Source organism: Trichomycterus rosablanca, chromosome 6, assembly GCF_030014385.1.
Source record: "Trichomycterus rosablanca isolate fTriRos1 chromosome 6, fTriRos1.hap1, whole genome shotgun sequence".
NCBI classification, from domain to species: Eukaryota; Metazoa; Chordata; class Actinopteri; order Siluriformes; family Trichomycteridae; genus Trichomycterus; species Trichomycterus rosablanca.
The window spans coordinates 33,559,072-33,578,208 of NC_085993.1; the positions used below are offsets into that span (position 1 = coordinate 33,559,072).

Genomic DNA, 19,137 nt, shown 5'->3' on the forward strand with positions numbered 1-19,137 from the left:
GTGCGCTACCAAAAACGTGTAAGTGGACAGTATACTATTCTAACACACTACTAGGTGGTTTAGTATGCCGTTTGGGACATAACCTTGAAAACCGTTATCCACCATAGTCTAGCCTTTGATTGACGTTAGACTTAGCCTATAATATTGTAAACTACCTAAGCGTCCCACCCATCTCCTCCATCTATTGGTCGACGTTTTCACAACCCTGATAGACGTAGAGCAGTCGGCATAGCAAAAACCGGGTTATTCATTCCATGAGAAAAAAATATTTAAATAAGGTGTAAATAAAACGATAGCCTTCAGTGTTTTACAGTGTTGTATAAAGCTCTCAGTATTAATGCTTGAGTAAAAGTAACAATACCTCTCAGATAAATGACTTAAAGTAAAAGAGAAAGTTAACCATGGGAATCTACCCAACAGTAAAACACTTCAGTATCCCATATTATTTTTAAAATTAATTTTAGGTACACAATGGTACCTAATAAAGTGCTCAGTGATAACCATAAGCTACTATCTGCATTGTGTCCGCTTTAAAAAATATGTGGTCACACTGTTTTATTAGTATTTCAGAATCGGTTCAGTATTCTAGAACTTTCCCAAATGATATGGCATTAGTCAGCCTCATTAACATGGCTGTTGTTTGAAGTATGATGTAGAAATTGTAATTTTTTTAATACAATAATCTTTAAAAAATTGTATACATAGATTTAAGAAAACAACAATAAAGCATACACATTGTAGCACTCGTAGGTGTAGAGACTACATCTGTTTTATTATTTATGCACAATGTGTGTTAATCATTGTGTAAAATGTGATAAAACACCTTTATTTAGCTGAAAAGTACAAAGGAAGGTTTCCAATGTTTTCACTGACCATCTTCATTGTATTTTGTAACTACAAGCAAATTTAAAACTTAATGCCTGCAAACTCTTAAAACTTGGAGCAAAATAGCTAGGATTTTCCTATTAATTCCACTTTTTAATTGTTTGGAAACTGAGGGTACTAATTGTTGCAGTTTTGCAAGTGAAATTTTTGCCCATTCTTACTTGATACAAGACTTCAGCTGCTGATAACAGACCAGATGGTTCTGTTCATCTTTGTGACAGAAAATTCAAAATCCATTTTTTTGAGAACAAGCTGAAATGTGAACTTATCTGACCACAGCACACATTCCCACTGTTTCTTTGGTCTTAGATGAGATTAGACCCAAAGAATCTTGTGATGGTTCTGCATAAAATTGATGTATGGCTTTCTCCTTGTATAACAGAGTTTTATGTTGCACTTTGTTAAATGTGTTAAGTAATAACATATTTCCCCAGCCAGTGTAGCTATATTTTTCACAGTAGCATAATGTTTTTTTTTACATTTTCTGCATTTTTATGCAATGCCATTAGATGGCTCAAATATGATGTGGCCCTGCCCCACACAGACAGATTTCTCTCATATTTCCTGAATCCTTTACTCACAGTATGCATGATAAATGCAGCAGGTTTGGGTAGATGTAAAGAACTGAGTCACTGTGATAAAGAAAAATTGTTAAGGCCAGACACCCATAAAGGCTGCTTACAGGCAGCAGCCATATGTACCCCCCAACAGGAATGCCATGGCATTGGGTACACACCAACAAAAGGAGATAATTAAAATACTGGTGATGTGTCTGCAAACACTGGCCTTAATATCAGAATAAATCATCACCTGGCCACTTCAACATCAATGCCTAATGTCTGCTTGGGGTACCAGCACAAGCGGTGAAGAAATACAAAACGGCTGGCATGTTTCTTCTGTGCATGTTGGTCTCCCTTTAAGGATCCACAGTTATGTGGTTAACAAATGTTGGAGGAGGCCTGTGCAAGCCAGCATATGTGTCACCATATAATAGTAAACTAAACATGACTAAACTGGGGGGCTACATTTAATCAAACATTAACGCTAACAAAGCATATAAACAAATGTCAAAATAAGGTGTCAATAAGGAGTCAATAACATCTATAACAATTTTGCACAATCAGACCAAGTTTTGGTTCATCATTTATTTAGAAAACTTCTGACATATTTGTTACATACAAAAAGTCACAAGAGGAAAGACCAATAAACAAAGGAAACAAGGATTACAAATCAAACAATGGAATAAAGTAAGAAGAAACTCCTCTGGTGCATGCGCACAGAGAAGGAAGTACCACTGTAAGTGCCTGTCCCAGTGACATCCTTAAGATACATAGATAACAAGCATGCATCAAAACAATTATCTATAAATGGCAAAATCCTTGACCTGCCCTAAATTTGCATAGACCTTCACTTCCTAAGTACTGTAAGCTGAACGTAAAGGCTCAGCTTGTTTTCTGGTCATACTTAGTCATCCGATACATTTTTGTGCATATCTGCTGATATTTAAAACACTATTTATAAAGATTCTTGCAGTCCAGACCACAGGATCTGTCAAAAATATGATTTATTTTAATGTACCTTGTCTTTCATCAGTCACTTCTGAAAGAATATGAGTTTGCATCCTTGGAAGTGATCCATATTTCTGCCTATTTTTATTATTACATTTCCTCTAAAATGTATTTTATTGACAGAAGAAATATTAGTCTAGACCAAGATACTACACATCATCTTATTTTAGACATTCATCTAAAATGGCAAGTATGCAAGTTATCTAAGTATGGCAAGAGTACCAATAATGGTGTGATATGAGTATACTGTATGTAATCTACGTATATCAGCAAACAAGGCAAAAAGTGCACCTTTTTAACACAACACACATCTTGTGAAATATATAACAGGCTTAATACTGAACTGAACAAATATTCTAGTAAACATAAACCAACATTTTAAAAATAAACAAGACAAACCTGCCTAGGCACTCTGTGATCAAATCTTCTATTTTTGAAGCATAAAGAAACTCATAAGGCACATCCTTCTTTAAGATTTCAATATATTCTACACCCAACTTCAGATACTCAGTACTACGTTTATTGTAATCTGCCAGAAAACATTCAACCCTGCCCTGGCCAACAGTTTATTTTCACTTTTAGAAATTAGCTGACATTGATTTTACTACTGTTAATATCTGTTACTGCTTTATATGCTTTTAATTCATGGCAGACCTATTTCTGGTGTTTTTTGGATAACGTCTCAGCATACATCTCAAGTTTCTTTTAAAACCTTGGGAGAGACCACCAATCTGTGCAATTTTCATTTGGTGGAGTCAAAGTAGGCTTTATTTGTTTGAACACACTAGTAAGCATCTACAGTCAATTATATTCAATAACAAAAAATTAGCTTATGTTAATCCTTCAATCATAGTAAAAGGGCAGTTGCAGAAATCCCTGAAAATAAATGTAAACTTTACCTGTATAACCCTCCCCCCACCTAATCTGTCCACAAAGGGGAGGAAGTTTAAGACTAAATTAAGCAATATTGAAATATCTAACTAACGTACTTCTTTGTGATCCATCTACTTTGTTTACATGGTTGTGCAGCAGGTAGCGAGGGTACCGCACAAAAAATAAACCCTAGAAACCTGGTTTTGAAAAACCTGTATGTGAAGTTTCCTTCTAGGCACGCCAGTCTTCTCAGACCTTCCATATAGAGAAGGTGGAGTGCACCTAGATGTGAGTGAATGACACTCAATCTGTCAAAGGTGTATTCCTTTTGCTCACAGTAATTTTCACTAAATAATAACTCTTTTGGACTCAGGTTTCACTGTAAGCTCTAAAAAAAAACAAGCTCTTATTTTTCCATTCACAATTACAACTGTTATTGGTTGTAGTTGGGTACTAATTGTTTTAGCATGGTGGTATTGCTGAATGACTACAAAAATACTACAAAATACACTTGCACACATGTTACCAGTCAGCAACATGATTATTATCCCAGCAGCTACATATCAAGTGTTTCCAACAATCAAAACTAAACTTGATGCATAAAACTTGCCATGCCAGCATGAGAAATGAGAAGGTAATGAGAAAGTGGAAGAACAGTGGCTTGGGCACATGTCAGAATGGTAATGCCTGGTCCTTTACAACATGATTTAAGCCAGAAGTGGATTCTCTGGCTCTGATATAACCCTTCAGTTAATTACCTGATTTACACAGTTGGTCAAAGCTACAGAGTAAAGAAACTCTGCTGGTCATACAGGATCAAGTTCCCATATGAAAAGTGTGCTCCTACCCACCCTTTAATCATGAAGGAAGAATGTAAAAGTAAACTCTGGCCCAGCGTTGTGAACATGGTAGGCACTGTGTGGTGTTGGCACCTGAAACAGTTTATATGGCCTTAACGTAAACATGTATAATATTTTCAAAAACCAGCACTTAAGTGCTCAACATGCAAAATAAATGTTTAAAGCAAAATGAATAGCACATATTGAGAAAGAAGCATGGTATCCCTGAGCAGCCAGTCTACTTCATTTATCTGGGAATAGGGGGCAAGGGGGGAGCACCTCTCTCCTTTTTTCCTGAACCTAAAACGCACAAAGTCACACATATAAAGTATTAAAATGCTAAAAGCATTTTTATCAATCAGTTCATCAATGCTCATCCAACCTTAACGTGCATAACAATGCAAATTTTGCATTATTTAATTAAATAAAATAATTTAATGAAAACAACACACTTTAATCAATTTCCTAAGATGGCAAGGATGTTGCTAAATGTTCCTACAGTTTTGCTAATGCCAAGTTCACACTACACGATTTTTGGCCAGATTTCGCTCGGCTCGGCGTTCGCTCGGCGATCAACAACTCCATCCGACCAGCTCGCCGAGAGCTCGGCGACCGGATTGAGATTTCTAGCATGTCAGATATCTGATCTCAGTTGCACGTCTGGCAATGAGTGCTCTGTCAAACAGCCAATGAGAACGCAGGATACGGTGTGAGGGGAAACGCAGGAGAGGAGTGTAAACAGGTGGGAGAGGGGGATAATATAGTTTATATCAGAATACACCGGCACACACATTTTACAGTATTTCTGACTTGATCGTTCTCTACAAAACACCAACGTTGCATTGCAAAAATATTAATTAACCTCCAACTTACTATAGAACAATCCATACTGTACATGTTGCCAAATCCACTCAGATGCATTTATTTTTCCTCCTTGATTTTACGCTGCACATCAGCGCACAAACACTTTGATCACTCGCTACTTGTTGACGTGCATTTTTGGACGTGGTATCATTAAACCCGTCGTCACTTCTCGCGTTTGTTTTCGTGACAAAACGTAGTTTGGGAGACCAGAGAAGCTCGCCTGCGATTCCAGTTGGTGATAGGTCATGTAGTGTGAAACCCCCTATCACCGATCAGTCGTGTAGTGTGAAATACACACCGACTGAAAGACTCCCGAGTGCAAAAGATTCAGTCGTGTAGTGTGAACTGTACAGCGACCCGACAAATCAGAAAGTCGAGTAGTGAACTTGGCATAAGAGGTTGCTATGATTTTTGAAGTGGTTTCTATAGTAACACTAGGAAGTTGTTTTAGTACTTCAGGTGGTTGCTAGGGTGCTGCTAAGTGGTTGAGTGTCGTTACAGGTAGTTGCTTTCGTATTCCACGTGGCTAGATGGTTGCATTGGTATTTGTTAGTTTGAGTCTAGTTAGGTGTTTGTAATGGTAACTCAGATTGTTGCTAGGATGCTCATTGCTGTGGTATCCTGGGGTGTTGCTATTGGTTAGTATACCAGGTAGTTGTAAGGGTGATCATGAGTGGTTGATATGGTGTTTAAGGCCGGTGCTAGTGTACTGCAAGCTTTTTGCTATGGTATCTTAAGCGGTTGATAAAATGTTGCTAGATGTTTCTTTTAGTATCCTAGGTAGTTGCCTGGGTGTTGCTGATCATATATGGTTATCAGGGAGTAGCTAGGTGGTTATGACTTTTCAGGTTGTTTATAAATGGGTTTTAACTATTGTTAAAGTATTTTAGGTGGTTGCTAGGGTGATGCTGGTTGGGCATGAATGACACTAGGGTGTTGAAAGCTGTTTGGTATAGTATTCCAGGTGATCACTACAATAATGCCAGATAATTTAAACTGTGTTTCTAGTATTTAACAGACCATTTCTAGGTTTTTACTATGGTATACTGGGTTACTAGGGTGTTGCTAGCTGGTCGCTGCTGTCCAAGGTCGTTGCTGTGGTATCTCAGGTAATTGCCAAGGTGTTCATAGTCATTTGTGAAGGTGTACCACATAGTTGGGTATTCTTATGTTGTTGCTGTGATAGCCCAGGCAGCTGTGTTAATTTCTGTGGAAAAACACTTTCAGACCCAAACATTCTGGAATTACAGTATTAAATAATGCTTTGGGAGGTTTCAGGACTAGAAATTGCACATAATTTTATCTTTCATTAAATTGTGCATAGTGTTCACTGCTTGAAGAGCAACCCTTTTGTAAATGAGCACATAAAACATAATTTATGGCATTAGATAAGAAGTATACATAAAGTGAAGAATCTAATTACTAGAATTATACAAATTCATTGAAAACAGCAGCATGTTCACAAGACTAATGATTTAATTAACTAATAATATCAGTTGATTATTGTATTTGCGCATACACACTAGACTAGTTAAACTCATTGTAAATAATTTTGAATCACAGTGATTACAAGTAGCAAAATGAATAAAGAGTCCTAATCAGTTACCTCTGCCATCACTTCTGGCTAGTTTGCTGGGATATGTCTTTTGAAAGGGAATATAAGGATCTGGGGGTGGGAAATCTGACACAGGCCGGAAGCTGAAGCGCATTTCCCACTCATCTAATCAAAACACAGATAAAGACAAAAAAATTTGAATGACAAAGTAATCACAAGGGTTAGCACCATAGATGGACCCTCACTAAACATACCACACCTGCATTTTGTGACTGACTGTGGTAACCGTTGCCCATTGGAGGAGGCGGAGGTGGAGGACCTCCAGAAGTGGGCCTGTCTGGTGGGGGTGGCGGTCTGTTGCTGCCACGAGGAGGGTCCGATCCTACTCTGTTTGGAGGAGGTGGGGCTCCTGATGACCGTACACTCCCACTGCCTGGTCGACCAGATGGTGGTGGAGGTGGGAGGGGACCTGACAATGCCCACACAAAATAAAAATACAAATGTTTAAACTGGAAATTAAGTTAAACAAGTATGTCTAACATTTAATAATTATTTATTGTTTGATTTACACTTAAGTAGTATAACCACAGCTTATAAGAGCAAATGTTTATACACTATTTAAGTTACAGTGTTTTCACAAAATACAGATGAATTAATAACAGGTGAGGATATCATGAGGTGCCAAGCAAAGATTAGTCATGGCACACCACTTTGTGTATAACTTCATGAAGGAATTATCAGTCAGTTCAAAATCCAGACAAATCTCAGGTCATATAGGGCAAAGCTAGAAACCACTACTGGTTGTATGTGACTTTCAAGCCCTCAGTCTGCCCTGCATGAGAAACCGTCACGTTACTGTGATAAATATAGTCACATGGGCTTAAGTGTATCTCGGAAAACCATTGTCACCTAACACAAGAACCAAAAGACAGTGGAAACATGCTGTGGTCAGATGAGTCCATGTTTCAGGTTGTTTTTTGGAAAAAAACAAATGTCAAGTTCTCTGTCTCAAAGACATGGAACTGCATTAGTGCCCAAGGCATGGGTGACTTCATAGACACAAAAGTGCAGATGCTTGAGTGGCCTGCCTGCAGTCCAGACCTGTCTTCTATTTAAAATGTATGACAAATTAAGAACAGAATCAGACAAACCGACTGTTGAGCAGCTGTCTAGTATCAGCAACTGGCAAAAAAAATCCATTGGGCCAAACCACAACAATTCATATCCTCAGTTTTCAAATGAAAATGAAAAAAGTGTGATTAATAGGAAGGGTGATGTAACACAGTGGTAGACACACCTCTGTCTCAAAAAATGTTGCAAGCATGAAATAAATTTTTTTTTTTTTTTTTATAAAATACACATTGATTTACACATTTGTGGCATTTAGCAGACGCTTTTACCCAAAGCAATTTACACTCATCACTGAATACAGTTCAAGCAATTGAGAGTTAAGGGCCTTGCTCAGGAGCCCAGTGGTAACTTGGCGATGATGGGGCTTGAACCGCCAACCTTATGCTTACTAGTCCAGTACCTTATCCGCTGAGCTACTACTGACCATACAATGCCTTTATTTGTCATATATACATATACAGGTGTACAGTACTACGTACAGGGGTTGGACAAAATAACTGAAACACCTGGTTTTAGACCACAATAATTTATTAGTATGGTGTAGGGCCTCCTTTTGCGGCCAATACAGCGTCAATTCGTCTTGGAAATGACATATACAAGTCCTGCACAGTGGTCAGAGGGATTTTAAGCCATTCTTCTTGCAGGATAGTGGCCAGGTCACTACGTGATGCTGGTGGAGGAAAACGTTTCCTGACTCGCTTCTCCAAAACACCCCAAAGTGGCTCAATAATATTTAGATCTGGTGACTGTGCAGGCCATGGGAGATGTTCAACTTCACTTTCATGTTCATCAAACCAATCTTTCACCAGTCTTGCTGTGTGTATTGGTGCATTGTCTTCCTGATACACGGCACCGCTATTGGATGCACATGGTCCTCCAGAATGGTTCGGTAGTCCTTGGCAGTGACGCGCCCATCTAGCATAAGTATTGGGCCAAGGGAATGCCATGATATGGCAGCCCAAACCATCACTGATCCACCCCATGCTTCACTCTGGGCATGCAACAGTCTGGGTGGTACGCTTCTTTGGGGCTTCTCCACACCGTAACTCTCCCGGATGTGGAGAAAACAGTAAAGGTGGACTCATCAGAGAACAATACATGTTTCACATTGTCCACAGCCCAAGATTTGCGCTCCTTGCACCATTGAAACCGACGTTTGGCATTGGCACGAGTGACCAAAGGTTTGGCTATAGCAGCCCGGCCGTGTATATTGACCCTGTGGAGCTCCCGACGGACAGTTCTGGTGGAAACAGGAGAGTTGAGGTGCACATTTAATTCTGCCGTGATTTGGGCAGCCGTGGTTTTATGTTTTTTGGATACAATCCGGGTTAGCACCCGAACATCCCTTTCAGACAGCTTCCTCTTGCGTCCACAGTTAATCCTGTTGGATGTGGTTTGTCCTTCTTGGTGGTATGCTGACATTACCCTGGATACCGTGGCTCTTGATACATCACAAAGACTTGCTGTCTTGGTCACAGATGCGCCAGCAAGACGTGCACCAACAATTTGTCCTCTTTTGAACTCTGGTATGTCACCCATAATGTTGTGTGCATTGCAATATTTTGAGCAAAACTGTGCTCTTACCCTGCTAATTGAACCTTCACACTCTGCTCTTACTGGTGCAATGTGCAATTAATGAAGATTGGCCACCAGACTGGTCCAATTTAGCCATGAAACCTCCCACACTAAAATGACAGGTGTTTCAGTTATTTTGTCCAACCCCTGTATCCACGATTTTCCTGAACTTTGACCTTTCCCGTGATTCGTAGCTGAAGCCGGTTTTTGACTTCCGGTTACAGTGTTTACGTTCTGAACGACAGAAGTAGTGGTCATTCGTAACTGGTTTTTTTTAACAAACATGGCCAAAAGCACTCGGTGGTTGAATAGTAAGTGTAGAGCGACTGTCTATTTATGCATTTTGTTAGACGAGTGCACTGTTGTACCCTTATTCCCTCCTCTCGGTGTGTTGTTGGAACGCACTCTGCTCACTCGCATGTTCTGCGTCTCTGCAAGCTGATACTCCGAACAATAAAGCAGTTTTGTTTTAGTTAAAACTGAGTCCTTTCTTAATTCCTAGCACTCGACAGTAAGGACATTTTAAGAAGCTGTGGTGACCGTGTTCTGACAGTGCCCCACGCTTACAGAGTGGGTAGATGACATGAGGTTAGCTATATTGATATAAGTGAACCATTTCGTCTTTTCCGAAGCTGTAGACGGTGAGGAGCTACAGAACTATAAAAGCACAGAGGCTTACATGCGTAGGAATTGCTGAAGGTAAACATCAGGCGTGGGTAATGCTGAGGGAAAGTGGAGTAGTGGAGACGGTGGGTTACTCGTGCATTGCAGGGTTAGGGAAGTTGTGGAAGGTATGGATGAACCGAGGAACATTCTAATAGCTGTGAAACACTGGAAATAATAAACGATGTATCACGACTGATTTGTTGATTGTTTTTACTTCTACAACAGTGTATACTTATATTGGTTCATGAGTGGATGTAAAGTAGGAAAGGGGAGCTGAATGGACAGAATAAAACGCGTTGCGTTGTTTAATTTACTAAAACAATAAACTGGGAACAACACTTGCACAAGCCGTGTCTGTCTGGGTGTCCGGATTTAAATGTTATTTGTGCAATTTCTGCAACGCTCTCTAAAATTTTGGACTATACAAAGTGAAACTGCATTATACGATATTAATTTTTTTTTATTATTATTTCATTAATAAATATTATTATATTATTAATATAATTAATATTATTATTATGGAATGTAACGCGTAAGGCGCAGCGCACCGACAATGTTTACAAATCCGCTGCTGTTAAAAGCTCGTACTTTCCAATAACAGCTTTAATTTCTTTGAGTTGTTGTGGCACCCGAGAGCGGCACACGTCGAGCCCGAGTTCATATTTGAACCATGCAGTCCTTACCAAAAGTAGTTTAATAATGTTGTAGTTAGTACTACAGCAAATCTAACGAGACCGGAAACGAAAAACCGGCAAACGGAAATAGGGAGGTGTCATGGCAGCCCCCATTGTGTTGCCAGGAAAATCGTGGATATCCCAGCTTGTTTGGAAGCTGGGGTCAGAGTGCAGGGTCAGCCATGGTACGTCGCCCCTGGAGCCAAGCAGGTTAAGGGCCTTGCTCAAGGGCCCAACAGTGGCTGCATGGCAGAGCCTGGATTCCAACTCTCAACCTTTCAATTAAAAAAAATGAAGGCTTCATGCTGGTGTTCAATTTTGCTTGTTATTTGTGATACTAAGGATCATAAAATTTTGCTGGTACTAGTGTTGACTACCAAAACTGACAAACTTGCCAAAGAAAAAGATGATATTATATTATTATGGTCAATCTCAAGCACTATATTTGACAAGACTTCCTTTAATCCTTAGAACCACCTACAGTTTAGATGGTGACTTTTTATATCATTTCTGAAATCTAATTACAATAGAAATTGACGTTTTCTTCTAAACATGTATTAAAAATCCACTTGTGTAACCTAACCTATTCAAAGTTAATGTGTTTTATCATACTAAACATTACGTTTTTAATGATTTTGTTGATTAATTATTTAATTAACATTCTTATTAATTATTACTAAAATATTTATCATAAGCATTATTACTGCTATTTATTCCAAAAGTAAATTATTTGAAGGTATCTGAAAGTCCCCTACCTGTTCGTCCAGATGAGTTCCGACCCAAAGGGGGAGGTCTTTCAGATGGAGGTGGAGGAAGGGGACCAGACCGACCTGGTGGAGGAGGGGAGGGGGCATGTGAGGTGAGTGATACATGCCTCTGAGGAAGCCGAGGTGTGTGCTCCTCGTTAGGCTTGGTTGGTCGTCCGGGTGGCAGTGGCGGGGCAGAGCTTACAGAACCACGAGACAAAAGGGGAGGTGGCTTACTGTTGGCAGAAGGAGGAGGGGGAGGAGGTGGGCTGTCCCTTGGAAGAGGCATAGATGGCCGGCTGCCAGGTGGAACAGGCGGTGGCCGGTCTTCACCTCGACTAGGAGCTGGTGGAAGAGGTGGTCGACCTGAATAAGGCACAGGGTGTGGAGCTGCAGGACTGGATTGGGGACGTCCACCTGGCACTGGTGGGGGCATGGCTTGCCGTACAGGAGGGTTGGGAGGAGGGGGCGCAGGTGAGGAGCTCAGAGAGCGGGCTCCACCAGGCAGAGGAGGTGGTCCTCTACACTGTAAGTTACTCTGATGAGGTCGTGGTGTGTTAGGAACAGGCGGAGGCGGTCCTCCTGGGGTTTCAGATCGAGGAGGGGTCAATCGGGGCCGGGGAGAGTCCGAGGAGCCATTACGAGGCCCAGGAAAACGTGGGGAAGGGCCTGTGCCACCCCCAAATGGCCGAGGACCAGAACTACGGGCACCTGGAGGAAGGCAGGGGGGTCTAGTATTACCAGAGTCTGAAAGTAGAGGAAAACAAAGATGAGTAAACCTGTTGATGCATGCTCAATAATCCAGGTACACAAATCCACAAAGTTGAATCAGTTCATCTGGACACAAGTTTGTTGTAGATACGTTTCGTCACTCAATCCGAATGACTTCTTCAGGAAAGATGAGTAAAAGCATAAAAAAAGCATAAAATTACATTAATTATAAGAACAACTACAATAATTACAATTTTAAATGATAATTTTCATGTCATACTTACAATAATAGAGGTCACATAAATAATGGTAAGATAGACTTACATTTATATTACAATAGTTTTGTGATTTATATAGTCACCAAAATATTTAGTCTTTAATGGTAACTACACTTTATGGCCAAAAGTATGTAGACACCCCTTCTAATCAGGTGTTCAGAAATCAATGTAATCCTGAACCACCCATTGCTAACAGGTGTATAAACTTTGTGTGACTGTCACCCTGTGCACAAAGCAAGATTCATAAAGGCATGGTTTGATTGTGTTTGGTGGAACTCTAAACAGCTTTTGGTTAAATTGGAACATCAGTTATAAGCAAGCCCTTCTCATCCAACATCAGTGCCTTACAAAAATCTTTTGATTAAATGGGCACAAACACACTCCAAATGCTTGTGGAAAGCCTTTTCATAAGGAAGGGAGGATCCTATTGTGTAAACAAGCTTGTGACCAGGTGACCATATACTTTTGTTATATAATGTAAGATCTCAAAAGCTAGAGGAACAACTTGTAAAACTCTCTATGGTTATTATTTTACACAGTGCATCAGTAAACCACATTAGATTATGTAATGATTTGGCTCTTAAACTGGTGGAAACACAGGCCGTCTTTAATGAAGAATTTGTGGTACCACGATCCAGCTTCAGCTCTGGCACCATGTGGATGAAAATGAGGTAAGTACTCATGAGGTACTTATGGGAACATTTCAGGTTAGTCCAAGTTCTAAGTGACCCAATGCCAAAACCTAATGTGAAAAATACATTTACATTTTTACAAAAATAGTGCTGTGAGTAACTCCAAACATATTGCTGCACTGCGTGAATTGTAGACGTTCTGAATTTAAAACAAATGTAGACCCTGAGCTTGCAGAGCCCTTAAATAAATGATTCATCTGAAAACTGGATGGTTGTTAACACTTCTAGCAATGCTATGTATTTGTTTCTCACCATCTCTGGTGGACCGCAGCTTTGGCATGCCATCCTGAAACAGGCCACCTAAACCTGCAGGAGCTCCACCTCCAAAGCTACCACCACCACCAGAACCACCACTTCCTCCTCCTGCTCCTCCTCCTCCACCACCACCACCACCACCACCTTTGGGCTCTGTTAAAGAAAAAAACAAACATTGTTATGACATGTTAAGGTTCAAAACAAGTGATATCATATTATGAAGTCACATCAAATTTAATAATTAAAAACAAAAAAGGTAATAAAAAAGCAGCCTGAACACTGACTAAGTCCCTGTTCAACAGCACATTACATAAACATCAATGAAATTAATACTCAAATTTTCCAAACAGTTGGTAGCAAATATTGTGAAATAAATGCATTTTTTCTTTCAAAAACGAATCCCTCCAATATTATCATTATTAAATTATTATCATTATTATATTATCATTATTATTATCATTATTAAATAGTGTCATGTCACACAGAATTAATAACTTATTACTCAGATATTCACTCTTTCAATTCAACGTATCATAAGGATTAAAACTGCATTCTGGGGGCACCCAGGTGGCGCAGTGGAATATTCCGCTTGCACACCAGCAGCGAGTTTCTGAACTCCCCGGTCTGGCCATCGCTGAAGATTTCACTTCTTTGGCAGCCTTTGCTGTGTGCTTTCAATTATTAATTTGCAGTGTAAAGCACGCACCAAGAAGTTGTGCAGTGTTTGGCTGGACACGAGTTGAATTAAGAATACAATTACAACTGTCCTATATACTTCAGAATTTATCTTGCCACTTTAGTCAGTCGTTACATCATTAACTGCAAGGAATTCAGTTCTATTTGCAGCCATATATGCCCATACCATAACACTCTTATCTAAGTTTTACTAATGATGTGGTGCTCTTCATATCAAGAACAGTTTTTTTGTTTCTCTATTAATCAATTTGGTACAAGTTTATTTAGGTATAAACTAGAGGTCTAGAGGTTAGTGTTACAGAACTGCATATACTTTGTCAGATTCATATACTTTGTCACAACTCTAATCTGGCTTTCCTGTTTTAAGACTCACCAGTGGTTTATATCTTGTGGTTAACTCTAATATTTATTTTGGTAAAGTATCCTTCTGGTCATTCACTGACACCATCCTCCTGTAAAGTGATCTTTATCTGGCCTGGTGTGAATAGGATTTTTTTCACATGACAGAGATTTCTTCAGTCATCTACAGCTGTTATTTTCCCTGGATCAGTGGTTTTCTGGCACAAGAAAGGCAAGACTAATGACCAAAAGAATGGAGGTGGGTCAGTTATAATGCAGGAATTCGCAATCTTTACCGTGTATGCCTTCTTTGATTAAATGAATCTTGATCTGGACTTTTCAACAAGACAATGATACTAAGCAAACTGTCCAAATCAATCAAAGCTGTACTTTGTAACTCAACGTCCCCTAAACTCGAAATCTTTGAAACTTCGATGCCCTTCGTTGACAAATTTATACCCTTAACTTCAACGTTTCCCTTAAACTCGACATGTGTGCGACTGCCAATTTGTTAAGCGCTTAAGCGATGCAGTAAAACGTCATTAAACCGTCAAATTCACTTTGAAAGATCCACATGTATCTGTGTTTAGCTGAATTGTCTTCCCGTTTTCTTTTTAAACTTGTTATAGCTCGGGGTGCTGAGAAATTGTAAGAATCAGCTTTTTTCAAGAGCGTCTAAAGCACTTATCTTAAAAAAAATAGCTTAATGTGACTCAATGTATTAAAAGAAAGACATATAAACATGAAACCTCTCTTAATTATTACTGCTCATAAATTCTCTCCACTAATAAACTTCCTTGCTTGTTTTAGTACAATAAGTCACGTCAAGCTTTGGGCACTGCAATACTTCACAGAAAATAACGGCACAGCCAGCGCAAAAGCTATTTTGCCACTTCTCATGTGAATGCACCCTTACTGAACTCGCTAAGGAATACGGTATTCCAAGATCAAGCATCTCCAAGATTAAGAAGGAAACAATAAAGAAGTAAAGGTAAAGTGCTCACAACTGTCATCGGGTTTAAAGGTACCACTGTATACTGAAGTGACCTTCTTGGTCTCTAGATTTAAATTCCATAGAAAATCAATAACAGTTGCAGCACAAAAGCCAAAACTCAAAATTATGTCAACTTATGCCAGTTTGCTTAAATGTATTAATAAATTATCTTTCCATGTTTATTGTCACTTCTTGTTGTGTATTTTCATTTAATTCTATACACATCACATTAATATATTTAAAGTTAAGGGGGTTTAAATATTTTCGATTGCAACTGTATATGGACCTAATTTATTATGATACAATATACTATACATGTATGTATTTTGTTTAATAGACAATACTGTAATATTGTACATTTATATTGCTGGTGTCGCAGGTGCTGCAACCAGATATAAAGTAACAGTTCTTTACAGCTTTTTACATTTAGGGCAGTAGTAGCTTCGTATAAGGTACCGGACTATTGATCAAAAGGTTACTGCTTCAAACCCCACCATGGTCAAATTGTCACTGTAGGAGCAAGGCTCTTAACCCTTTTGCTTGCATTGTATTTAGTAACAATTTTTAGTTGCTTTGAATATAAGTCTGCCAAATGCTGTAAATGTTATTGTAGTGCCATTAATATTTAATGTGGAACTGGCAATAACTTTTAAATGAACTGTGAGGCATGTGTGGTTCAATGTGGGTTCTTACGTTCAAGTACCGGTGCACTGCGGTCATTGGTAACAGTCTTCTTGAGTCGAGCTTCTTTGGAAATATCAGACAGTAATGCATTTCTTCCCAGCTGCTCAGACTTGTTCAGGGTGGGCTTCTCTATGTTGGCCTGTTCAGTAATGCACAGAGACACACATTAATATTTTAATATAAATAAATATGATATTAACACCTCTCTGTGGTGTTACAAAAAATCATAAGCTTTAAAAGTTGTGGCAACAATTTGGGAAAGGAAATTAACTGCTCTACCATTAGGACATAAAAGTTCCACCATAAAGATATAAAAGTTTGGTGTGGAGGACTACAGTTGCCTGTAAAGAGCTCTGACCCATTTAACATCACTGGGGAGAACAGCATTACTGCCTGGCAGAGTTTTGGATTGGCATAGTGAAAGTACTGACTTGAACCCAAACATGCAGTTCATGCCAGAAAAGCGAGCACTGATTCTAACTAAAAAAAAGTGTGAAAATTAATCTAGGCAAGAGAAAAAAATAATAATCTCACATTAAACAAATCATTAGGCTGCAGGTATTTATTTAACCAGTTATTAAAATTATGAACAGTTCCTTTTTTAAGCTGATGCTTTGGGTGTTGGATAATTATGTTCCTCAAAACAACTAGTATTAGTATTAGTTTGTGTAATATGATTTGTTTACTGATCTAATTTGTAGTGTGACAAATCTAAACAAATGGACAAATGAAATTAGAAAAAAGGACAAATACATGTTTTTATATCAAAGTATTTAAGAAGGGAATCCTGATGCCATAGATTTCAACGTATTTGTAAATGTGTGTGTATGTGTTACCAGAGCCAAGGTTGGGGGTGGTGGAGGAGCTGGCGGTGGGGGAACTGGCATCGTCTCTCCTCAGTATCTCCTCCTTCAGCAACCAGAGAGAAAAAGCATCCAACATCAGCAACCTGTCCATGATCAGAAACAAACATTAATCAACCTCACATGCACAGAGAAACAAAGTCAAAGAAAATCATTTAAACTAAAGCCACAGTAAACCCACACTTCTGTGTCACGACCTATAGTAACAGCTTTGAGCTCTGTCAGAATATACAGTGATGCAAATAAAATAGTAAACCACATTGTTTAAAGAGTAAAAGTAACAGGGAGAATGGTACTAAATCACTAAGGTAACTGTGTACATTAATAAAGGCCTCACTGAAGTTCTGGTTAGTGCTGTAAATAAAAAGATAGTTAGGACAGGTGAAAAGATCACATGCAACAAGTAACAATCATGATAGGAGCTTCGAAACAAACATCTTTAATACAGCTGGTTCAATAATCTGTAAGCAAAAAGTTTATAGACCCACAGCAGTCCCTGGACAAGTACGCCACACAACATTTTATGTGATACTCTCAGACCAAAGAAAACAGAAGCAAGTGCGCTCGGGTGGCACAGTGGTCTATTATTGTGGTCTAGCCCAGTGGTCCCCAACCACTGGGCTGCACAGAAAGAATAAATAATTAGAGATTGCTACAAAAGCAATAAAACACACTGCTTCCATTTCCAATATCCTATCTTTGTAAAGCGGGATTTTATGCAGTTATGACAACCAAAACAAAGTTACAGAGTAGAATTTAGTTAGTAGTTACACTTCGGGTGTTATTGTCTCCTATCACCCCTAGGTGAAAAAAGCGTTGCAGTGAAAAAAGCGCAGGGCTCCCGCTGATTTTCCGTCACTGGTGAGTAGTATTGTTATGCATAATGTGTTTTTTTTTTTTATTATGCTCATAGTATAATTTTATTTTAAATCCTCCTGCTCCCGCCAGTCCGTGAAATTATATCTTATGTGAAACCGGTTCATGGTGCAAAAAAGGTTGGGGACCGCTGGTCTAGCCCACCACCACGGAGATCTTGAATCAGAATCTAGCTGTGATATCAACCGGATGGGTACCCTCAAAGACTCAAATGGCTATGTTTGAAAGAGGGAACGGCTGTGTGCATGTTTGAGATGTAGAAACTGAGATAATTACTAGAGATGGACCGATCGGGGTTTTTGGCACCGATTCCGATCTCCGATCTCCTTTCAGGGACATCGGCCGATAGCCGATTCCGATCGGGGGGGGTGGATTAGCAGTAAATAAACTTAAAAAGAGCCTCACAGTAAAGATAAACCGGAGCAGCGCGCGTGTGTGTGCCTTTAGAAGATACGCTTTGTTCACAGTATCGCTATAAGTGATTCATTGATTCATGAGTTGATTAGTTTTTATGTGAAGAATAAGTTTCTTTTCTCAGTTATCTCTCCGTGTTCACTGTTATTAATTAAATGTCGTGGTTTTAAATAAACACCAACTACTACAGAACATTTTGTGTGACTCTTACATTAAAAAGCTTAATTAAAAAGCTTAATTAAACTGCTATTACCACAGATCTGTAACCGACCGTCAGACTCGTTCCGTCTAAGGAGCTAAAAGTTTTCTAAAAGTTCAGCAGATGATCCTGAACTAACGAATTTGGTAATGAATAAACTTTTGCCTCGGATTGGCTGTGTAACGTTTTCTGTTCTCATCTACATCACAAGTAAGAACCGCTTACGATTTACCAAAGTGAACCAGGAGTTTATATAACGTGCTGATAGAATCGACTCAGATGTGACCGGGTTGAATTATCTTTTTAAAGTAAATATTACAATCAGCAAAATTACATCGTAAGAGCTTTCACGATGGTTTCTGTACGATTGTTGATGAATGGTGATGTGATGGTTGGTGCTTCGTAGCTCAAAGTCTGGATCAATCCACTGAGCTGTTAACTTAACATGGTCTTTATATATCACACGATCGGATCGGCTACTTTTAGGAAATATCGCCGATCGCCGATAGCATATTTTGATTAAAAATCGGCCGATACCGATTCATAGCCGATCGATCGTCCCATCTCTAATAATTACAATGCAGTTCATTGTTTATTGTTCTCAGTTCCAGCTGCTCTGAGGTTGTTCTGCTACTTTTTATGGAAAATGTTTTTTCTTTTAACCGCCTTCTTTATTATTATTCTAATATGGCATGTTCCCCTTTTCCTCCTGATCTATTCATATCTAAGTTCCAGACTGTAACTTCCTCTGCCGCTGCAG

At 39.2% G+C, this 19,137-nt stretch overlaps 1 protein-coding gene across 1 annotated transcript in view; it reads right to left on the reverse strand.

Annotated features, from left to right (window-relative positions):
• Positions 1 to 2,005: 2,005 nt before the first annotated feature.
• wipf1b (WAS/WASL interacting protein family, member 1b) overlaps positions 2,006 to 19,137 on the reverse strand; it is a 33,109-nt gene continuing 15,977 nt past the window's right edge. Inside the window, exons 2-8 of the mRNA XM_062996869.1 lie at positions 16,862 to 16,974; positions 16,035 to 16,164; positions 13,310 to 13,465; positions 11,386 to 12,123; positions 6,844 to 7,053; positions 6,636 to 6,749; positions 2,006 to 4,465 (exon numbers count right to left, since the gene is read on the reverse strand). Coding sequence (XP_062852939.1) covers positions 4,413 to 4,465; positions 6,636 to 6,749; positions 6,844 to 7,053; positions 11,386 to 12,123; positions 13,310 to 13,465; positions 16,035 to 16,164; positions 16,862 to 16,912 — 1,452 coding nt within the window. The 5' untranslated portion in view covers positions 16,913 to 16,974 and the 3' untranslated portion in view covers positions 2,006 to 4,412. The remainder of the gene's footprint in view (positions 4,466 to 6,635; positions 6,750 to 6,843; positions 7,054 to 11,385; positions 12,124 to 13,309; positions 13,466 to 16,034; positions 16,165 to 16,861; positions 16,975 to 19,137) is intronic.